The sequence below is a fragment of the Narcine bancroftii genome, chromosome 5, assembly GCF_036971445.1.
Source record: "Narcine bancroftii isolate sNarBan1 chromosome 5, sNarBan1.hap1, whole genome shotgun sequence".
In the NCBI taxonomy this organism is placed as follows: Eukaryota; Metazoa; Chordata; class Chondrichthyes; order Torpediniformes; family Narcinidae; genus Narcine; species Narcine bancroftii.
Genome location: NC_091473.1, coordinates 130,249,638 through 130,274,702, shown reverse-complemented (window position 1 = coordinate 130,274,702; position 25,065 = coordinate 130,249,638). Strand labels below are relative to the sequence as shown.

Sequence of the window (25,065 nt, the reverse complement as noted above, 5' to 3'; positions counted from 1 at the left end):
TTTGAGGATAATAAATTGGTTAGGCAATCTACTTTGACCTCAGTTGGTATGGCTGCATGTGATTCAAATCATCACAGCAAAAAACATCAAAGGTGGACTTCCTCACAACACATTTAGTAATATAGCTGGATATCAAAATAAATCAAAGTGAGAATTTCTTAGCAGTTTTCTGGCAATTCTAACATCAGTCCCTTTCATCTGTGGCACCATTTTAATTGGAACTCCTTTTAAGGTATTCACTGCTTTTATATGCTTGAATCTCAAAGGGTTCTTTTTTCCACTGTGATAAAATTCAAGCACTTATCCACATGGCAACTTGCTTGCCGTACAATTGATTAGGATACGCATTTGTTTCTGAAAATGGGAATGTCTGGATGAGGTGAAAAATTAAACATTTTGAAAGTGCCACACTCAAACCCCAAATTTTGTCCGAGCCCATGTTTCCAGTTTTAAAAATGAGAAACATTGTCAGGAAGTGGATCAATTAGATTTGTTTAAGGTCAGGTACCTCCATTTTAACCCGATTTCTGTCTCTTGTTTTAGTCAGCTAGATTTCTCTGACCATGGGTAAGATGGAGTTTAAAAGGAAACAATTGAACATTTACTCAGTGGAATGCATTCTGCACCCGGTCCAACAAAGGAGAAGGTTCAGAGGAGGTTCACAAGGATGATTCCGCGAATGAAAGAGTTAGTGTATTAGGGAGCATTTGACAGCTCTTGGCCTGTATTCGTTGGAATTTAGGAGAATGATAGGAGATCTCATTTACATATTTTGAATGTTGAAAGGCATAGGCGGAGTAGAAGAAGAGAGGTTGTTTCACATGGTGGGAAAGTTTTGGACAAGAGGGGAGAACTTCAGGATTGAAGGGCGTCCACTTACAACCAAAATGCACAGGAATTTCTTCAGCCAAAAGGCGGTAAATCTGTGGAATTTTTTTGCCACAGTGATTGTGGAGACCAGTCACTGGTTCAATTTAAGACAGAGATTAATTAGCAAGGGTATCAAAGCTTATGGGCAAAGGCCGGGCAGGGGCTGAGCGGAATAATAGATCAGCTCTTGATTAAATGGTGGGGGCAGACTCGATGGGCTGAAAAGCCCAGTTCTGCTCCTATGTCTATGGTCTAAAACACTCCACAACATTCACCTCTATATTGTTCGCAATCCAGTCTCCCATCCTGCTCATCCCTCCCAATTTCTCTGTATGCCTGCCCTGTGATTGCCTACCTGATAGATCCTCATAAGAAGACTTAGTGAAACAATTTAAAACAAGCTCCAGTGTTAACTAGGCCAATTGTACAGACAGCTATGAAATCTCAGAAAAAAAAATTGAAATTAAAGGAATAGGTTCTTTGTAATGACTTAAAAATATGGCTTAGCTAGGAGAAATATGAAACTAGCACTAAAATCCTGACCTTGAATATCTATTGTACTCTGTATGTAGAAGTCAAGTTCGTTTATTATTATCTGATTGCATATATACAATCTGATGAAAGAAGGAACAGCAAATTTTACCCTTTAAAAACTGCCTGTCGTATCTTTAAAAAGTCAGCTCTTGAAAACTAAGGGAAGAAAAATACTAAAGGATCAAGATTTTTTTAAAAAGTGGAAGCAGTCACTAAGAATAAAAACTTCTCTCTTTGGCACTAGGCTTCGCAGTCTAGGGTCTGGATCAGTTCTGTGAGGTAATGAGTCACAAAGCCATAGAGTTGTACAGCAGAGAAATACATTCCCATTTATCTGCTTATACAAATGTAATGTAAATGTGTTAATTGCATCTGATTCCATCACCTTCCTCGGTCAATGAGTTCCAAATATCAACCACTCCGAATGTCAAAAAAAATTCCCCTCAAGTCCTCTGTAAAACTCTTTCCTCTCACCTTAAACGTTTACCTTTAACCCGAGCATGGGGTAGACTCTTTCTATCTAACCTGCCTGTGCCTCGTCGTTGTATGTACCTCCATCACTGTCAGCTTCCTTCACACCAGTCAAGGCTTGCCACATCCCACAAGGCAAGTTCTCCAATCTAATCCTGGTGAATTTCCATTACACTCTCTCCAACACAACCATGTATCCTATAATGTAGAGTACATAAGTGCACACAATAATCCAATGGCAGTATAATTAGTGTTTCTTAAAGTTGAAACATGACATACCAATTTTTATATTCAATGCCCTGCCTTCACCATCCCATTTACCACTTCAGGTAAATGAGAGGGTTTAGATTAACACTGTTTTATGCACCTCAGATTTATGCCAACTATTGCTATGGGAATATTGGTTTGAATGGATCTCCAACAATTAATAAAAAAGTAAGTGAAATAAAGGGTATTTTTAGACATGCAGGTATGGCACAGGTATGGCACAGGTATGGCACAGTAACAGGACCTTCCGGTCCATGAGCCATTGCTGCCCAATCAGAAAAGGACATATGTGGTAAATGGGAGAGCATTGAGGAATACAGAAGAGCAGAAAGATTTAGGAGTAACGGTACATCGTTCCCTGAAGGTAGAAACTCACGTGAATAGGGTGGTGAAGAAGGCTTTTAGTATGCTGGCCTTTATCAATCATTGCATGGAATATAGGAGTTGGGAGGTGATGTTGAGATTGTATAAGACGTTGGTGCGGCCTAATTTGGAGTTCTGTGTGCAGTTCTGGTCGCCTAATTATAGGAAGGATATAAACAGAGTGGAGAGAGTGCAGAGAAGGTTTACCAGAATGTTGCCTGGGTTTAAGCATCTGGAGTATGGGGAGAGATTGGACAGATTGGGTCTTTATTCTTTGGAGCATAGAAGGTTGAGAGGGGATTTGATAGAAGTATTTAAGATTATGAAAGGGATAGACAGAATGGATGTGGATAGACTATTTCCGTTAAGAGGAGGAAAGTTTAAAACAAGAGGACATGAGTTAAGAATTAAGGGGCAGAGGTTTAGAGGTAACATGAGGGGGAACTTCTTTACTCAGAGAGTGGTAGCTGTGTGGAATGATCTTCCGGGAGAAATAGTGGCGGCGGAGTCAATTGTATTATTTAAGAAAAGGTTGGACAGGTATATGGATGAGAAGAAGATGGAGGGTTATGGGCATTGTGCAGGGAGGTGGGACTAGAAAGGGGTGTTTGGTTCGGTGCGGACTAGAAGGGCCTAATGGCCTGTTTCCGTGCTGTAATTGTTATGTTATGTTATGTTATATATTGAATGGTGGGAGGAAACCGGATTACCTGGAGGAAAACCTCTCAGACACAAAGAGAACCTGTAAACTCCTGTCAGACAGCGCTGGACTCGAACCCAATTGTTGCACTGTCAATGTAATAGCATAGCTCTAGTCTCTACGCTAACCATTGTTTTCTGAACTTTGTTAATCATAATAATTAACGTGAAAAAAATTAAATGTATTTTTAAAATTATAATTTTATTTTATCATTTTTACTTGTTTCTAAATGTCTTTGAAGTTGAGAAAAAAATTAGAAAGAGTGTAAAGATCGTTTCCTGCGTAAGTTGCCATCGACCAATGGGGCAGGCCACTTGTGGGGGCTTGCTCTCTTGCCTGAGGTTTACTGCTGTTCATGGACGCCTTGCACAACAAAACAGATGTGGCTGCAAGACCGGCAGAATATTAGGTGATGCGTGGCTGAAAAAGCGAGTATGGACAGTGGGCATTCGATGAAAGGTGAACCCATGGAATGAGCCGGATACAGCAACAGACTCCACGCTATTTTTGGAGCACTTGACCCAACCCCTTTTCTCATGTCCCACCCTGAATCACATTTCAATAAATACCAGGGCCAACAAATTAACTTTCAGCTTTTTATTTAGCAAATGAGAATAATTTTTTTTAATGTCAGTTGTCTCACTGAATAAAACAAGTTTAGAGAAATACCAAGATTAACCAAAGAATTTAGTACCTTATAAGCTCAGTGCACTAAACATCTCCATAATATACTCTACTGCTACACATCTTCTTGAAATTATAAAATGAATATGATAAACAAAATGAGGCAAAAGACGTGGGTTATGTTTTCAACTTATAAGGAAATGAACTGATCATCTCCAAGGGAGAAATAAAATATCATTTTGGGAAACTGCAGAGTGAAAAGTTAGAGAGCTCAAGATGTACAAAGAAAGCTTTGGAGGTGAATAAAAGAGAGGGAGAGGGAGAGAAGGAGGGACAGAGTGTATGAGAGGAGAAGGGGAGAGAGAGAGTGAGAGAGCGAGGGGGTAGAAATAGACATGAGACAATGATTTGTATTTTATAGTCAGTAGTGGAAAGAGCATCACAGCTGTGGATAAGTAAATCTGTTAAAGGCATTTGTTAATTGATAAGCATTCTTTTTCATGCATTCAAAGCACGATTCTGCCATGAGAATTACGAAACAAGCACCCAATGTATCTGAGAAAAAGTAAAATCATTCTTTTAAAAACTGTCCCTCTATCCTTTAAAAGCTACTTCTTGGGGTCTAGAACAACATCTATACATTAAAAATTGACTGCCCGGAAATTGAATCAATTGCTGAGAATAAATATGTAAATAAGAAACCACCTCATCGGAAATGGATGCCCAAATTGATCTCCCTTCCAGACACAAAGTGTCAATCCTTCAGTTAGAGGGTGCTTCAGTGGATGCAGCCCATGCTATTTGTAGGTCTCAATGTTGCATACTTTTTGTCACCTTTGCAAATAGCCAGCAGAAAAATATTGCTCTGTACTGTATAATTTCTTGGCCTCAGGTGTCTGCTTTCCCATTGATTTAGTAAAAAAAAAATGGAACTGTGTAAACAGGAAAGCCTATTATGGCTATTCAGTTCTGCTGTTCACTCCTCCTCAAAGTATTATAACCACTACTCAAAGCCACAAGAATTTATATCAAGTCAAATATCAAGCACAAGCACACATTTAAACAAGAAACCTTGTGAAGAGATTGCTTATTGTCAATAATCCCAGTCTAGTCTGCATATTCCAGACCAACACAACATAGTGTAATAAAATCCAAAGAAATGCAAAAGAATATGATCCAAGTGAACATGAGTGAGTGAGACTACTTTTAAAATAATGTGGGGACATTCATTTTTATGCCATTGGTGAATGCTTATATGCCACTACGACATCAGGAGACAGGTACAGGTACCACAAGACTGGGACCACCAGGTTCAGTTTGTTAACTTTTTTGTTGTTTGTTTACTCATGTTCTTGAGTACAGTTGTTTTGCACTGCCTATAAGTGGTAATTCTGCCTTGCCCACAGTAAAAGAATCTCAGGGTTGTATGTGAAAATGAAGGACGACGTCATTCAAGAGGGTGTACCTGGCCCCGATGGCGTACCTGGCAGGGTACTGAACATCTGCGTCAACTAACTAGCTGCACTGTTCACGGATATTTTCATCCTCTCATTGCTGAAATCAGAGGTTCCCACCTGCTTCAAAAGGGCATCAATCATCCCAGCACCCATGAAAAGTTGTGTGAGCTGCCTCAATGACTACCACCCAGTTGCATTAATTTCTACTATGAGAGGCTGGTCATGGCCAGAATTAACAAGTACTTAAGCAGAGCTCTGGACTCACTGCAATTTACCTATCATCGCATTTGCTCTATAGCAGATGCAATATTGCTGGCTCTCCATTCAGCTCTGCATCACCTTGAAAACAGCAATTCATACTTATGGCTGCTCTTCATTGACTACAGCGCGGCCTTCAATACCATTATTCCCTCAATGCTGGTCAAGAAGCTACAAACTCTTGGCTTCTGTACCCCACTCAGCAATGGATTCTTGACTTTCTCATTGGAAGACCACAGTCAGTATGAATTGGAAACAACATTCCTCCACACTGATTATCAACACAGACACACCCCAAGGATGTGGCTTAGCCACTGCTCTACTCATTATACAACCATGACTGTCTGGCCAGGTGAAATTTTAACGCTATCTACAAGTTTGCTGATGACATCACAGTTGTCGGCAGAATTACAAAAGGCCACGAGGAAGCGTCCAGGAGGGAGATAGATCAGCTCATAGAATGGTGTAACGACAACAAGCTTGCGCTCAATGTCAACAAAACCAAGGAGATGATTGTGGACTTCAGGAGGAAGTCAGGGAAACATGACCCAGTCCTCATTGAGGGCTCAGAAGTGGAGATGGTCAAGAACTTCAAATTCCTGGGTGTCAATATCTCTAAGGATCTGTCCTGGAACCTCCATGTTGATGCAATCAAAATTAAGGCTGCCAGCGACTATACTTTGTGAGGGGTCTGATGAGATTCAGTATGTCACCAAAAACGCCCTTGAACTACCGATGTACCGCGGAGAGCATTCTGACTGGTTGCCTAGTATGGCGGCCCCAATTATCAGGTCAAGAATAAACTCCAGAGGGTTGTTAACTCAGCCTGCGACATCACAGGCACCAGCCTTCACTCCTTCGAGGGCATCTATAAAAAACCAGCCTCTATCCTGAAAGACCCCACCGCCCAGGCCACACCCTCTTCACTCTGCTACCATCAGGAATAAGGTATAGGAGCCTAAAGACGAGCACTCAACAGCACAAGGACGGCTTCTTACCCTCTGGCACCAGATTCATGAATAAACAATAAAGACACTGCCTTACTTTTCCTGCAGTATTATTTTTAATTTTTTTATTATCATGTTGTAAGATAGTTATAATATGAGTGTTTGAGCTAAGATGTAAAACACTGAATTTCTTGACTTGTTCATGACAATAAATTCTGATTCTGAAATCTATCGTCCTGCAATCCATTATAAGATGTTGGTCACAGGTCAATCCATGGCTTCAATCAAAGGATTTTTTTAATAATAGTGGTATTTATGATTTCTCCTTGGTATTTATATTTTCTCACCTCTTTATAAAACTTGCACTTAAAGGTCTAATAAATATTTTGCCAGGTATTTTAGTTAGGATTAGATGGGACTGTGTTCAATCCTCATGCCCAGTACTTGGACTATTCCTGTGGCTGTACTTTCATGATGCAGTCCTGTGGGTCTATTTCAGAGGTTCTCAAACTGCACCCCTCCAAACTCACATTCCACTTTAAGCAATCTCTAGGCCATATGTGCTCTGTGATTGGTAAAGGATGGCTTAAGGAGGTATGTGAGTGGGAAGGGAAGGTTGAAGATCACCCAATTGTTACTGAAATATTTTGCTTGAGAAAAACTGTCATTGGCCCATTTTCTTTGGAGTTTTGAAACTATGCAGATAATGAGTCAATTAGGTACCATTAAAACAGTGGTCTTCCAACATTTTCTTTCCACTCACTTACCACCTTAAGCAATCCCTTACTAATCACAGAGCACTTACAGCATTGGGATTGCTTAAAGTGGAATGCGAGTTCTGGGGGTAGTTTGAAAACTACTTGAAGCCTTTGGTGCCACAGTTCTCTCAATTTTCAGTAACAAGGCCTCACATGGTGGATCGTGAAACATTGCTCCTACTGCCCTGATGGCCTATGAACAACGTACTGCCCTCAAGATGGGTCTAATGATCAGGCAATTTAAATTAAACAAAAAAAAATGAGGATTAAGTAAACTAAAAAGAGAAACCACTAATCTTTTCAATGCCATTCAAGTGAAGTCTTGCTATATATGGCAGCAAACATTGGCGTAAAGCTCAGGAGCCAGATGTGAATTGCCTCTAGCCTTTCAGCTCAGGATGATTGTGGTTCAGCAATGGACTTGGTGTTGAGGGCAGTGACTGAGTATGATGTGAGATGTCCCAGGACTTGACCCCTTGCTCTATTCTGACTGCTGCTTTTCAATGTGCAAGGGTCAGCATGCGAACATGAGCTGACCCGTGAGCACAGAAGAAGCATGTCAGGACATCTGTGTAAGAGGTTGATAAATCTGATTCTGAAATCTGGTAAAGTAATTTTTTCAATTCATCAACTTAATTTAATTTAATTTAGCACGGCAACAGGCGCTACCAGTCCATGAGCCCAAGCCACCCAAATACTCCCGATTGGCATACAACTCCCGAACATCTTGGAGGGTGGGAAGAAACACAGGCAGGCAAAGGGGGAACATATAAACTCCTTAAAGACAATGATTCAAACGTAGGCCACTGGCACTGTAACAGCATGAGAATAAAACATAATTATGGGCTTGCCAGGCCAAAAGAGCTCCATTTTCATTCAGTAGTAAATCAGCGCAATTGAAGTAAAAGCACAATGCGGGGGGAAATTCAGCGGGGCATGCATTGCACTCTATATGGCAGAGCTAATCAACTTTTCAGGCTTGAGCCTTTCATCAAGGCATCATCAAAATGTAGGCAGATGCCTGAATAAAATGGTGCAGTGAGATAGGCAGAGGGAGGAGCACAGTCCCATAGGCAGGAGCCATTTAGTATCATGTCGAGAGGTCTATCTCCACTGAAACAGTTGTAACTCACTGTGGCTATGTGGCCCATCTATCTCTATCAGCTCTGTGATATAAACATTCCATCAACTTAATTCTACACATAACATTGCTATCTTTTCCAACAAATATTTATACACCTAATTTTGGTATTTTACCATTAGCCCACTTTCATCTCCCTTTCATGTGTGCTGCATTTGAGATCACATTAACTTGCTGTGTAAAATAAAGGTTCCTCACATTACCTATGCCAATTCAATCTGTTTTTGGAATTGTTTTTTTTCTACTACTGCATTATCCATTAGTTCCTTTTACACATTGATCACTCTGTGTAAGTGCTTAATGGTGAATCTGTCTCTCCATCTGATATCACATTGCTGCTTATTCATTTCCTTTTAAGACCATTTTTCTGAACAGATCAATCACTATCCTCCATACATGTAATCCTTTTATTCCCTTTTTTATTTCACAAACTGATGTGTACCTCAGGCACAATGAGCCCAGTTACACAAATGTATTTAGTCTAAAGAAATTCAAAGGAGAAAAGCTGAAGGTGAAGTGGTTATTGATGATACACAGCCACAAGCTGCCTTTTCTAATCCTGTTCTGTTTCCAGTACCTCCCAAGTGATGATTGAATTGCACCACAGTTTACATTTGCTGTGCGTACAGAGATGTCCCCAGTATTAGTGATAAGATTTAAAAGGGTGACACTGATTCTCATACATTGAATGTGCAGCAATAATCACAGGGAAAGCAACCTGCACAGCCCCACCGATTAAACAAAAATTTACCTGCAACAGAGAAGCACCACAATGCAGAAACTGTAGTCCCGCCTCAGCTGAATCGATTCCCCCGGCAGCTTGGATTGGAAATCCTGGTATCGCCTGACCAATGCTAGACACTGCCTTTAAAGCTATTGGTCTCACTGCATTACCTGGAAAGAAAAACCCACAGATTATTATGAACCTCATGGCAGAGCGACAGATTTTAGCATCTGTTCTGATTTCCAATGCCTTATTGTTCTATTAAATTTATAATGACGTACTTAATGACATAAACACAGAACACTTGTCTGGATTACTGCAGCAAAGGCTGAAATTAAAGTACATATTTCTCAAAAGATTTCTTTGATTTACAAATGCAGCAAATCCTTTATGCATTTTGCAATACATTTTGAAGAGTCTTGAAATTCTTCAAAAAAGATGAAAATAAATTTAATCTTAAAATAATACTATTCAAAGAAATACTCCTATTTTACTTATTAGAAATGACTATTTCAGTACAATGGTTTAATGTAGACCTTGGAATACTACTTCCTACTGAATTTCATCTTTCAAAGTATTTTAAAGGAGGTCAAGCTAATTTAACTCATAAATAAGGTGTAGGGTTCTACACTGCACTCAGAAGGCAGACAATAGGATGCATGAATATAATTAATGTACTTCTGAGAATTGAAAAAAAATCTGATGATGCAGAACGAAAAGATTTTTTTATTTTTAGGCTTGTCATATTTTCAAAAGTGATAGTTATATTATTTTTAATAACTGTAGTAAGTGTTTTTCTTTTCATGTTCTTTCTGTCCCTCAGTAAAATGAAGGAGCCAGCTATTACATATAATTTAAGAAATAACATCACAGTATTCGAACAAATTTGGGAACCGTACATGGAACACAACAGAGAGGTCCTACCGAGGACCTCCACCCCCTAAAAGGAGAAGAAGACGAAATGAACTGACCCAGTGTGTAAAAGTAGAAGACACAATTTTCTTGTTTATTTTCATTGTGTGATGACATTGTATATGTATCATATAGGTTGAATGTTGAGTGGGTGGGGAGGGGGGCTGAAGGAGGGAGGGAAGAGAGGGGGGAAAAGGGGAGAAAATGACACTGTATATTCAAGAGGGAAATGTTTGTGTGTATTTTGGTCAGTATGGTTCGTAGTATGAAAAATTTAAAAAATAATTTAAAAAAAAGAAGCAGGGCAGAGTATGTCCTGTGTTGTATCAGCAGTACTAAGATGGAGATGGGAGAGAGCTATCATATTTTTGGTGAAAATATCACCAAAACTTTGTCCTGGTCCAAATACATTGATGCTATAGCTGAGAAAGTGCACCAATGCATCTACTTACTTAGAAGCCGAAAGAAATTCGGTTATCCCAAATATCTCTGGACAATGCTTATTTTGTAAGGAGTCTATTGGCATATTGTTGAATACTTTTACAAATGTGCCTTGGAAAGTATACTGACTGATTGCATTATTTTCTGGCTTGGGAATTTGAAAGCCTAGTAATGCAAAAGACTTCAGAAGGTACAAACATAACTAGGTCCATCAAAGGCTCTGACCTCCCATTGGTTGAAGACATCTATGTTGGGTGTGACCTCAAGAAGAAAGCCAACATTATAAAGGACATCCATTTCCCTGGTCATAGCCTCTTCTCACTTCTATCTTCGGGAAGAAGGTACAGAAGCCTGGAGACCAACACCTCCAGGTTCAAGAAACAGTTTCTTTCCAACAGCTATCAGGCTCTTGAACTTTCTGCTGTTACACTAATCATGAACTGTTCCAACACCACTAAAGCATTATTGCTAAGTCACTGTTTTGGCACTAGGACAATTGTAAATTTTTATTATTTATCAGTATCTCATATTTATTATCTTTTTAATTCAATTAAGCAGGCTATTGTAGATATTTTTGGATTTTTTTTTTGCAAAGTACCAGTTTGGCTGCACCAAGTAAGAATTTCAATGCATATGTATATTGTTTATGACAATAAATATAATCTTTATCAATTCTTAATGATGATGCACATTAGAAAGTATCCTGTCCAGATACATCACAGCTTGGTACAGGAACTGCTGTGCCAGAAACCACAAGAGAGCTCTGAATGCACTTCAGGCCATCACATAAAACAACCTTTCCTCCATTAAATCCATCTATAAGACCATAAGGAGCAGAAATAGGCTATTCAGGCCATCGAGTCTGCCCCACCATTTAATCATGAGCTGATATATTTCCCATTCAGCCCTTCTCCCCATAACCTTTGATGCCCTGGCTAAACAAGAACCTTTCAATCTAGGCCTTAAATATTTAACCCACCCACAAGACCCAAACACGTGGCCTCCATAACTGCCTGTGGTAACAAATTCCACAGGTTTGCCACCCTCTGGCTGTTCGTATCACTGTTCGAAGCAGGTGTCCTTCAATCCTGAAGTTGTGCCCTCATGTCCTAGACCCTCCCACCATGGGAAACAACTTTTCTCCATCTACTCTGTCCATGCCTTTCAACATTCAAAATGTTTTATTCTTCTCAATTCTAACAAATACAGGTCACAAGCTGTCAGACACTCCTCATATGATAGCCCTTTCATTCCTAGAATCATCCTAGTGAGCCTCCTTTGAACCTTCTCCAACTTCAGCACATTTTTCTCAAATGAGGAGCCAAAAATTGATTACAATTCTCCAAGTGAGGTCTCACCAGTGCTTTATAAAACCTCAGCATCACGTCCCTTGTCTTATATTCTTTTCCTCTTGAAATAGGCTATTCAGGCCATCGAGTCTGCCCCACCAGTTAATCATGAGCTGATATATTTCCCATTCAGCCCTTCTCCCCATAACCTTTGATGCCCTGGCTAAACAAGAACCTTTCAATCTAGGCCTTAAATATTTAACCCACCCACAAGTCCCAAACACGTGGCCTCCATAACTGCCTGTGGTAACTAAAAGTCAGCATTGCATTCGTAGCCATCATGTTAAAAGACCCATCCCATTTCTGTTCCCCCTCTCCTCCCCCACTCCTTTTGGGTAGAAGATACCTGAGTTTGACCTTTGAAGACATCACTGGATTCAAGGATTTCTCTGCTGTAAAGTAGGATTAGCAAGATGATGATGCTATTGAACTGTTCAAAGTGAACATTTCCTCTATTACACTGTACTCTGCACTTTTGTTTCATCAGAATCAACATTTATTGTCATGAATACGTCACAAAATTTATTGTTTTGTGGCAGCATTACAGGTGTAAGCGTCGCTAAAAAATACATTTTTAAAAAATAAATAAATTAGTGCTAAAAGAAGAGAAAGTGATGTAGTGTGGTTCATTGTCCATTCAGAGATTTCATGGCAGAGGGGAAGGAGCTGCTTTTGTACCATGGAGTATTCGCATTCAGGCTCCTGTCCCTCCTTCCTGATGTTAGTAAAGAGGGATGGCCTGAGTGCTGAGCTTCCTTGATGCTGGAAGCTGCTTTCTTGAGACATCGCCTCTTGTGGATGTCCTTGATGGAGTGGAGACTAATGCCCATGATGGCGCTGGCTGAATTCACATCTCCCTGTAGTATTTTCCTGTCCTGTGCATTGGCACCTCCACACCAGACAGTGATGCAACCAGTCAGAATGCTATCCATGGTACACCAGTAGAAATTTGCATGAGCCTTTAGTGACATACCAAATCTCCTCAAACTCATCACGGATTATAGCCAAGGGCGAGCCTTCTTCAAGATTGCATCGTTATGGAATCCCCAGGGTAAATGTTCAGAGATGCTGACACCCAGGAATTTGAAGTTCATAACCCTTTCCACCTCTGACCCCTTAATGAGGACTTTTTTTTGTTCTCCTGATCCCTCCCCCCCCCCCCACAATCATTTCCTTAGTTTTGCTACCACTGAAGTCACTGTTGTGTCACCACTCAAACAGATGATCTCTGTTCACTCCTGTACGCTTCCTCATTGCCATCTGTAATTCTGCTGACGACCGTGGTTTCATCGGCATATTTGTAGATGGGAATTTGAATTGTGCCTGGCCACACATTCACGGGTATAGGGATAGCAGAGCAATGGGCTAAGAGGTGTGCCTGCATTGATTATCAGTAAGGAGGAGATGCTGTGTCCGATTTGTACTGACTGTGGTCTTCTGATGAGGAAGTCAAGGATCCAATTACAGAGGGAGGTGCAGAGACCCATAATTTAAAGCTTGTTGACCATTACTGAGGGTACGATGGTGTTGAAAGCTGAGCTGTAGTGAATAAAAAGTAACCTGATGTATGTGTTGGTGTTTGGATGATCTATTTTATGGTTGACTTGACTGGATAGTGCAAAATACAAATGTTTTTCACTGTATCTCAGTTCATATGACAAGAAACAATTCAATCTATCTATGCCCAATTTTTGAAAAGCCTAATAATATGAAGCAGGTTGATGGAAGATGAGCAAATAAATAAAGTGAATGCAATTTCTTCCCAACCAGCTCCTTGAAGCAAGTGACAGCCCTTAACCAAACGGAGACTCAACCCATACTTCTAGCACTGTGGAGCGATAATGAACAGCATGGTTGGCGGAGCGGTTAGTGCATCGCCTTTACAGTGCTCAGTGATCAGGACCGGGGTTCGAATCCCTCATTGCCTGTAAGGAGTTTGTACGTTGTCCCCGAGTCTGAGTGGGCTTTCCCTGCGGGCTCCAGTTTCCTTCCACCATTAAAAAAAAACATACCGGGGGTGTAGGCCAATCGAGTGCAATTGGGCGGCACGAGCTTGTGGGCTAAAATAGCCTGTTGCCACGCTGTATGCCTAAATTTATATAAACAAAATTATAAATTTATAATTAATGGCATCATGGTTGGTTTTGAAGCAGCAAGCATTGCGTCGCTTCATCCAAGCTGTTGCTATTATTTAAAACAAGTCCAATAGTTTTATTATTTCTTAAGGATTTGATCTACTTCACCACCATAACCTCATTGGGAGTGTAGGTAAAATACTAGGACTACCGCACCGCAAGAAAAAATGATAGCAGTAGGCTGAGAACAGCCCTGGGGAAATTAGTTTTACTATCTACTTAATCAGCTCATATTTCTCAAGTGTCTCAAACTGTAGTTCACAAATCTAAATTTTTAAAGCATTTCACCAGCAGGGGTTTATAATTTGTCTTCTGGGCCCTGTTTGGATTTTAAATATTCAATATTGACTAGTGTTAATTGTGCATGGAAATAATAAACAATTCCATTCAAAAGAGCCTGTAAATTCATCCACTCTCAATAGCATCAACACTGACCCTACCCCTACCCCTAACCCTATACTCCTTATCCAAAATTTAAGTTAATAAAAACAGAATATGATACACCAACACTGCTATACTTACAATAAATGCTATCAACCTGGGGTACATCTCTGTACACCAGGTAACCACTTCTCAGGCAGAGACAACTTTACCAGCGTTAGTGTGTTGTGTGATAATGGCTTCAAAATTAAAGGTCCAGCAACAATGGTTATGAAGGAAACTGGGTCAGTGGCTTGAGGATAACAGAGCTGAACAAATCCACTGTAGTTCCTCATCAGTCCTGTAGCCAGGACTGATGAGGTACAAACACAATGCTGGAGAAACTCAGCAGGTTAAACAGTGTACTTTATCATCTTGGCTTGGCTTTGCGAACAAAGATTTAGGAATGGATCATAGACATGAGCATGACAGGCCCCACCCTTTACACCCTGTGTTTATCTGCCATGGCCCAGCACGCTAGGATGGTGACAGCTAGGTCCTTGGGTTGTAGGTGTTACATTGGAGTTCCCTTCTCTTAGATAGATGGCCTGTCAAGGCTAACAAGCCCCATCTGCCCGGGTTTGAAATCATAGTTTTCCTTCTCTTAGACTGGCTGCCAACCAAGGCTACGAGCCTAGCCTACCCCGTTGTACTGCCAGACATTCAGTCGCGACGTGATGTAGCAAACTCAATGTAAATGGGGGACATCATCGAGAAGGTGTTGCTACAAACACAGTAATGTAGGCGAGGTCTTTGCAGTGACCTCCTGCCTGGGAAGCCAGAGTATTTCATATTGCAATGATAAAGCTAAATGCCCAATGTTTCGGGCTTGAGCCCATCTTCAAGGTATGAGCAAAATGTAGGCACACCCGAACAAAAAAACACAAAGGACTAATGGGGAAATCTAAGACACAATGCCTTATTTCTTTTTAACATAATATCAATAAAGAGTCACCTCGCAATGTATCTTCTGTCTTGAAACCAAAATGTATGCCACTGAGGTAGATTAGTACTATTGCACAGGTCACAGATATTTCATGACAGAGTAATTTAGCCTCTTGGATCAAATGGGCCCCTGGATATTGCACAAATCACACCTGTTTTACCCATATTGCATGGTTAACTTAATTTTCATAAGGTGGGTGATCTTCTAGCGTACAATATACCAGCCCTTTAACAGTGGACACATCATGTTCTGCAGCAGAATTCAAAGTTAAAAGTCAATTGTGATGTTTTCAAAATTCATAGCTGTTTTATAGTAATGAAGTTTCCAGCTGATAGGTGGGATTCACTTGCAAGTAGAATAAACTATCACATCAGAAATAAATTTAGTTAATAGGATCAGCTTCTTTTTTGAAATTCTCAGTCTGGTGAGTATAATAATTTGGACCGGCATTTCATTGTTATATTGTGATGGTGTTAAACGACCTTTAGGGCGAGTTGATACACCAAGAATTATTCTTGTCCCTTAGGTGCATATGTAGACAGAAACACAGGGATGTTATCCACATATCCAGAACAATGTTTATTCCTTAACCAACCCACTCAGTTGTCAATCATGTTTCCAATTTTTTTTTGAAGGGGAGAGGAAATATAGTATGTGGAAAATTAAATGATATATTCTCTTCCATTGGAGTGGAATTAGTTTCACCTAAAAATATTGCTCTTGTTCATACCAACACAGTTATGCAATCCTGTGAATGCCTCCGTTCTGCTGTTATATATTATCATGACTTCACCATAGACAGTGTGCCCAATAGTTAAATATTACAGCGTACCATTTTAACAACTGGAATTTTTTTGCAGAAGAAATAGTCCATGAAAAAAAGTGTGAGATTGCTTATGGGAAGATGAATTATTAATGCAAAATTTATTTCTACATTAGTTTACTGATATTATGGGAATGGAGGACTTGAGTTATAAGGAGAGAGTAGATATGCTGGAACTTTTTTTCTGTAGTGTTGGAGGCTGAAGGGTGAGCTTGTAGCGGTATATAAAATCTGGAGGGGTGAGCTTGTAGAGGTATATACATTAGGGTTAGGGTTAGGGTGGAATTCATTGTGACAGAGAATATGGGAGCACAGAATTCAATGCCTGAAGTGTCAATTAAGCACACAATACTTGGGAAACTCAGCAGGTCAAATAGTGTACTTTATACAGTAAAAATATATAACCAACGTTTCAGGCTTGAGTGCTTCATCAAGGTATCAATGTATCTTAGCTTTATTAAGGTCACAAGCCCAAAACGTTGGTTATGCATCTTTATCTTTGTGATATAAAGTATACTATTTGACCTGCTGATTTTCCCTGGCATTGTGTTTTTACTTCAATCACTGTGTCTGCAGACTTGCATGTTTTGCTCTTGAAGTGCAACTTCTGTTCTCTGTCCATGAGCTGAGCCTGTGCCCAGAAGGCTTTGCAGCTCACCACCTTCCCCAATAATGAAGCATTCTGAGGCCAAGTAACCCACACACCTGTCATTGTTTATCTCAGTGTCTGAAATTCATTTGTATTTGGTTGGAAGATGATAACCAGCATTTTTGTGAAACAATGAATACTCCTAGTGTCAAATAACTTGAGGATAAAACTTCAACACATTCTGAATAAAATTACACCTCTTATCATGTTTTCTGAAAAACTGACTCACAGTTTAGTGAACTCTCAGGCAGTTGTACTCTTCTGGCAGCAGTAAAGGAGGTTGGGGCTTCTGACAAAAATATCCTAATCTGTGTTAACTCCTTTCAGGTAGATTCAGCACTCCTTGGCAATCCCTCTCCTGCATCTAGGACAACTTTGTCCCTTGTCCTCTCCACCTGTACAGCTTCCTGACAAACATCACTGCCCTCATTTCACAGCCCTCACACAATGCCCAGGTCACTGAACCCATGACTCAATCTTTGGTTTCTGGTTGCCGGACCCAGGCTCGGATTCTCAGACATTCCACTCATTTGTAGGCTATGATTGCCAATCCTCTCCCTTACATCATGAGCAAAACATTCCCCACCATCATTAAAATGGAACGCTGCCATTGGAGAGCATCCACACCACCCAGGACATGCTCTGTTCTCACTGCTGCCATCAGGAAAGAGGTATAGGTGCCTCAAGACTTGCACTACCGGGTTCAGGAACAATTGCAAGCCCTCCACCATTAGACTACTGAACAATAACTCAATCAGGCTCATTTAAGGACACTTGGTTTGCACATTATTTATGACTGAATATTTATATCTTTGTATTTGTACAATTTGTTTACATTTCTTTCTTTGTTCACATGCCTTTGTATACATATTTTTTTCTCGAGTTCAGTGTACAGTTACCAATAAGTCAAGTCATCATGATTGTACAAGTACAACCTGGTGAAACTGTGTTCTCCGGTCCTAGGTGCAATACATGCAGACACACAACCAGACATAGCACACATAGACCAAACAATACATACGCAGGACAAGTATTTCATCTATACGATTAAATAAGTAAATATTGTTTCATGAATATGAGAGTTTCAGATGGTTAGTGTGACCAGTTCCTTTGGTCGTTCCTTTGGTCCCACTGCCTGACCTGCAGGAAAAAGAATCTCAGGGTTGTTTGTGATGCATGTGCTCTGAAAATAATTTTAAACTTGAACATCTCAGTTTCTTTTCTCTTCTGCCATCAATCCATATTCACATATGATCTTTTGCCTGTGCTCCTCCCCCTGCCCCTTCTTCCCGCTTCTCCTGTCCTCCCCCAACTTTGTCATGAGCACCTGCTCATAACTTGACAAAGGGCTCAGGCCTGAAATGTTGGTTAACCTTTCCTTCCTGTGGATGCTGAGTTTCTCACATGCACTAATATGCAGAAACTCTTTTCATAAAAGTTGATAGTTATCAATATTCTTCTTGATGGGCAGTCCTCTGCATTGAAGATGACTTAATTCCACAACATCTCTGTGGGTCCTGAGGTGGTCTGCTTCTTCCACCATTTCTACAGGGCTTCCGTGAGCCACTAGCATATGGAATTGTGGTTCTCCACACCATGTCAAAATTCAGTTTCTCTATATTCACAGGAATCAATGGTAATGTTGCATTTCTTCGAGAAGGATTTAGTCAAAACTTTAAATCTTTTTCTAGGTCCACCTGGCGACCTTTCTGTGATCGACCTCAGAAATGAAAATCTACTTCAGGTGTCTTGTGCGGAGTCTGCAATCAATGTGGCTTGCTGATTGAATGTAACTGGGACTTCAACGCAATAACCATATAACAATTACAGTATGGAAACAGGCCATCTCGGCCCCTCTAGTCCACTTACTTGCACCCTGCCCATAACCTTCCAATCCCCTCACATCCATACACCTATTCAACATTTTTTCAAATGACAAAATTGACCTTCCGGAAGGTCATTCCACTCAGTCACCACTCACTGAATGAAGAAGCTCCCTCTCATGTTACTTCTAAAATTTTTCCCCCTAACCCTTAACTCATGACCCCTCATTTCAATCTCACCTACCCTCAAGGGGAAGAGCCTATTCACATCTATTCTATCTATCCCCCTCATAATTTTAAATACCTCTATCAAATCACCCATCAACCTTTTATGCTCCAATAATTAAAGACCCAGTCTAATCAATCTTTCTTTGTATTCAAGCAACCTTTTCATAAATCTTTCTGCACCCTCTCTACCTTATTGATATCCTTCCTATAATTTGGGGAACAGAACTGCACACAATATTCCAAATTTGGCTTCACCAATGCCTTGAATAGTCTCAACATCACTTCCCAACTCCTATATTTTATGCTTTGATTTATAAAGGCCAGCATACCAAAAGTCTTCTTTACCACTCTATCCATATGAGATTCTACTTTCAAAGAACGATGAACCGTTATTCCAAGATCTCTCTGTTCCTCTGCATTCCTCAATGCTCTCCCCTATACTGCATACGTCCTGTTTTGATTATTCTTCCCAAAATGAAGCACTTCACACTTATCTACATTAAACACCATCTGCCACCTTTCAGCCCACTCTACTAAGCCGTCCAAATCCGTCTGCAGTCTCTGAAAACCACCTTCACTATCCACAACTCCCTTTCTTTTTGTATCATCTGCATATTTACTAACCCAATTTACCACTCCATCATCCAAATCATTAATGCAAATGACAAACAACAAGGGACCCAACACCGATCCCTGAGGCACACCGCTTGTCACCAGCCTCCATCCTGACAGACAGTTATCCACCATGACCCTCTAGTATCTACCTTTTAGCCACAGTTGAACCCATCCGAATATCTCAACATTAATACCTAGCGCCTGAACCTTCCTTACCAACCTTCCATGTGGAAACTTATCAAAGGCCTTACTGAAATCATATAGACTACATCTACTGCTCTACCCTCATTAATGTTCCTAGTCACCTCCTCAAAAGATTCAGCACTTTTGTCAAACATGACTTGCTCTGCACAAATCAATGTTGGGTGTCGCTGATCAGTCCCAGCCTCTCTAGTTACTTATATATATTATCTCTAAGAATACCCTCTATTAGTTTACCAACGACCGATGTCAAACTTACTGGCCTATAATTGCTGGGCCTATACCTGGAGCCCTTTTCAAACAGAGGAACCACATTACCGATATGCCAGTCCTGCGGCACCATGCCCCACTCTAGTGACTTTTGTAAAATCACTGTCAGAGTCTCTGCTATATCCTCCCTGACTTCCCTCAAGGTCCTGCGGAAAATCCTGTTGGGACCTGGAGACTTATCCACCTTAATATGCCTCAAAAATTTCTAAATTCCCTCTTTCCTATTCCCTACATTTTCCATAATCACCCCTTTTGCTTCTCTTATTCTACATGATTCCATATCCTTTTCCCTAGTGAATACCGAAGAGAAAAACTTGTTCAATATCTCTCCATCTCATTCAGCTCCGCATCAGCTGTCCGCTCTGCTTCTCGAAGGAACAATTTTATCCTTTACTTTCCTTTTGCTATTTACTGTTACAGAGTTCTATGATGTGTATTGGCCTCTGTGTTGTGTGGTTTTATTTTAAAAAGTGACAGTTTGACTTAGAGCGCCAAGGAAGGTGAAGGTGGACTGCTGAGAGAGTGGGAGATGGACTGAGCATGTGCAGAAAATGATCTAAAAATTTCTGGACTTGGATGATAAACCACCACTGGGTGGTGCTGTGGAGTGGCAGGAGGCTCAGAGCATGAGTCATGATCTGGAGGACAGTTTAGAATGTTGGGATTTCAAAAAGGATGAACATTCCAAAGGCAGCCAGAAGGATCCGGACCAAGCCAATTGTTCCTCTCTCTGCAAGCAACATAAGACAACTTCAAATTTTGTTCTCTCTCTCTCTCTCTCTCTCAAAGATCTTTCGGCTTCAGTTTACCAAACAAACTGAATTTTGATCTTTGCTTCGGTTGAGATCGAAGTTTTGTGAGTCTTGTGTGTTTTGTTTCTAAGTTTTTCAGTGGGCTGGTTGGAAATATAACTTAGACTTTAATTATATATGTTATATTTAGGCTGAGGAATATATTAGTTTTACACTGTTATAGAAATTTGCATAGTAACCAGTGGGCATTGTTATAAAAGGGGGGGATTTTGAATTAAAGATTGAAGGTGAATTTTCTGTTAATAAAGTAATTGTTCATCTTTACCTCTGTGTGATTTGCCTTCTTTGTGGTTGTTGGTTTGATCTTGTAACATCATTTGGGGGAATAGTCCGGGATCAAGCTAATGTGGAAGCTTTAGGGGCGATTGACGTGTGCTTAGTTATCAGTCGTCTGAGTTTGAGTCAACCTCCAGCTTGAAATTAAAAATAAACCGTGAGTGTATAAATCACCAGCAGAAAAACCAGCAACTATGAATATTGACCAGTTCATCGCGAACCCTTCAGTGGTTAATTTAAAAATGGCTAAAAAGTCAGAACTGATGGTCATAGTTGGCAAGTTAAAACTTCTTAGAGTAAGAACTGGGATGAAAAAAAAAAGGAAATTACCCAAAAGATTTTTAAGCACTATGTAGGAAAGTGGGTATTTGAAGAAGCTGCATTAGAACAGTTTCCAAAGGAGAAAATGTCAAAGGAAGTAAAGTTGGCTTTGAGAAAACTAGAGTTAGAGGAAAAAAGAGAGACAGAAAGAAAAGCTGAATGGTAAGGCAGGCAGAAATAGAGGAGAGAGAGAAAGAGAGAAAGAATGCAATCATGAGCTAGAACTAGCTAAATTAAAGCTGACCCTAACCCAGGGAGAAGCCTAAAACCCACATGCTGGTCAGAATGAGAGGTTTCTGGTCAGTGGAGAAGTGAAGTTAGTTCCTCCATATGAGGAAGCTGAAATAGACCAGTATTTTCAGCATTTTGAGAAAGTAGCTGTAAATTTAAAATGGCCACCAGACCAGTGGTCACTGATGCTACAAAGTGTTCTTAAAGGGAAAGCCCAACAGGTGTATTTGTGTCTCACGGTACAACAAGCAGCTGATTACAAATTTGTAAAGCAGGCTATTCTCCAATCTTATGAACTAGTCCCAGAGACTTATAGACAAAAGTTCAGGAGTTTAAAAAAAGCAGAAGCCCAATCTTACCTGGATTTTGCTTATAGGAAGGTTGTGTGTTTTGATCGGTGGTGTGCCGCAGTGAAAGTAGAAAATAACTTTGATTTATTGAGGGAAATCATTCTGATTGAGGAAATTAAAAATTGTGTTCCTGACGATATTCAAGTGTACTTGCCAGATAAAAATATAAAAACTTGGCAAGAATTGGATAAATTCGCAGAGGAATATGCTTTAACCCACGAGTCTAAGTGGACATCAGGGAAAACCATTCAAAGGAATACTGTTGATAATCCAAAGAGAGTAGAAAGAAAATCTAGAAGTGAGGTTAAAAGAAGAGAGGAAGAAAAATGGGTGAAGGAAACATTTTCGAGTGTTATTTGCCATTAATGTAAGAAGCCAGGGCACATAAAAGGGTACTGAAAAGGAAGAAAGAGAAAGGGATGGTACCAACTGCCTGTGTTCAGAGTGAGAAAGTTAGGGATAATTTTAAACCATTTGTGACTGAAAGTTTCATTTGAGTTAAGGAAGGATCCAATCAAGTGCCAGTTAAAATCCTGCGGGATACTGGGGCAGCCCAATCACTTGTATTAAGCAACGTTTTGAATTTTGCTGAGGAGACCGATACTGGAGATGTGAATTTAATTAAAGGCATTGGTGGTGAAGCAGAGCCTATACCTTTGCATAGAATAGTGATGAAATCAGACTTAGTTAATGGCCCGGTTACGATAGGGATAAGATCAAGTCTGCTGGTGGATGGAGTTTCTCTTTTGTTAGGAAATGATTTAGCAAAGTCATACCTGTGGTGAAACTCACAAGTAAGCCATTGGTTTATGAGTCCGAAAAGGATTTGGAAATCTACTGGAGCCCTGTCCAGAAAAAAGGTAGAGGTAGAGAAAGTCTGTGATGATCCTGTAGTGGAGGCAAGCATTGAGGACAAACCTAAGGATCCAGCTTTGCTGTTGTCAAGAGAAGAATTAATAACCAGACAAAAGCATGATCCTGATCTTGCTGGGATAAGAGATAAGATTTTGTCTAACCAGGAAATTGAAACTGTGCCAGTAGATTACTTTTATTCAAGATGGAATATTGATGAAAAAGTGGAGACCACTAATGATACCTGCCAGTGAAAATTGGACAGTAGTAAGGCAAGTTGTAATTCCCAAAACTTACAGGAATTAAATATTAAAGTTGGCTCATAGTACACCTTTAGGAGGTCATCTTGGAGTGAAGAAGGTGGTAGAAAAGATAAGGAAACAGTTTTATTGGGCAAAATTAATGTTGTGAACTTTTGTTGAACCTGTCACACTTGTCAACTGGTGGGCAAGCCTAATCAAGGACCATCAGTGGTACCTTTACAACCCATCCCTGCTTTCGGGGAGCCCTTTTCAAAAGTGATAGTGGATTGTGTTGGGCCATTGCCAAAAACCAAAGCGGGAAATGAATATTTGTTAACACTCATTTCCAGAGGCTATTCCCCTGAGAAACATTAAAGCAAAGACAATTGTGAAGACTATGCTAAAAATTTTCACACTGTTTCGCCTACCAAGGGACATTCAATCGGACCAAGGGAGCAATTTTATGTCTGGAATATTTCAACAGGTGGTGTATGAATTGGGACCCCATCAAATTGTGTCATCTGCCTATCATCCTGAAAGTCAAGGGGCCTTGGAAAGGTTCCATTTAACTGTGAAAAATATGATGAGGGTTTATTGCGTGGAAAATAATAAGGATTGGGATGAAGGAATCCATTTGTTATTGTTTGCTGTTAGAGAGGCAGTTCAGGAGTCTCTTGGGTTTAGTCCATTTGAGTTGGTGTTTGATCATGAAGTCAGGGGTCCATTACTATTGTTGAAGGAACAGTGGATACATAATGATATACAATCAAATCTGTTGGATTATGTTTTCAAATTTAAAAACAGATTACATCAGGCTTGTGAGATGGCAAGGAAAAATTTAAAAACTGCTCAGGGAAAAATGAACATTTGTTACGATCAAAAAGCAAAAATTAGGGACATTAAACCTGGTGACAAAGTATTGGTTTTGCTTCCAATGCCATCAAATCCTTTGAGAGCTCAGTTTTCAGGACCATATAAGGTGAAATCAAAAATTAACTAGGTCACCTATGTCATTGAGATGCCTGATCATCGAAGAGAGACACAGGTCTGTCACATGAACATGCTTAAACCTTACTTTGACTAAATAACTGAGGAGGAGACTAGAATTCCAACCAAGTTGCTAGTTATAGAGGAAAGTAAGGAGGAGATAAGTTTCATGGAAGATCATGGAGCACAGAAAGTGATAAGCCCTAGGCTGGAAAATTCTATAGTTTTGCAAAACTTAGACACCAAGTTAATGCATTTGACTATATCAGAAAGGGAAGAAATGAAGACATTACTTATGAAATTTAATGATATATTACCAGATGTTCCAAGAAGAACTACTGTGACTTGTCATGATGTGGAGGTCAGTAATGCTAAGCCTATTAAGCCGCATCCTTACCGAGTTAATCGGGAAAAGAGGAGATTGTTGGATCAAGAGGTGCATTATATTCTCAAAAATGACATCATCCGAAAATCAAGTTCAAATTGGAGTTCACCCTGTGTTCTGGTGCCTAAGCCAGATGGCTCAATTAGGTTTTGTACAGATTATCGGAAGGTAAACATGGTGACAAAGACTGATGCATTCCCTATTCCCAGAATAGATGATTGTATAGATAAGGTGGGGAAGGCTAAGTTTCTTACAAAAATTGATCTCTTGAAAGGATACTGGTGTGTTCCTTTGACAGAGAAAGGCAGGGAGATTTCTGCATTTGTTACACCTTCGGGATTGTATGAGTATAATGTTATGCCTTTTGGGATGAAAAATGCACCTGGCACATTTCAGAGAATGATTAATGCAGTAATTCTGGATTTAGAGCACACAGGAGCCTATATCGATGATTTAGTAATCAGTACGGATACATGGGAAGAATACATACTTGAATTAGAGTAGTTATGTTTTAAAATTTTTCACTCTGTGAACCATATTAATCAAAATACAAACATTTCCCTCTTGAATATACACAGTGTCATTTTCTCCCCTTTTCCCCCCTCCTTCCCACCTCCTCCAAACCCATTAAACGTTCAACATATACAATAAAAAAAATCCATTAAACAATTTCATCACACAAT

At 40.0% G+C, this 25,065-nt stretch overlaps 1 protein-coding gene across 3 annotated transcripts in view; it reads right to left on the bottom strand.

The window, feature by feature from the left end:
- Positions 1-25,065, bottom strand: part of LOC138763967 (dihydropyrimidine dehydrogenase [NADP(+)]-like) — a 1,056,199-nt gene that overhangs the window by 137,413 nt on the left and 893,721 nt on the right. For all 3 annotated transcript variants that reach the window (XM_069939063.1, XM_069939062.1, XM_069939064.1), the window contains exon 19: positions 9,142-9,284. In XM_069939063.1, the coding sequence (XP_069795164.1) occupies positions 9,142-9,284 (143 nt within the window). The remainder of the gene's footprint in view (positions 1-9,141; positions 9,285-25,065) is intronic.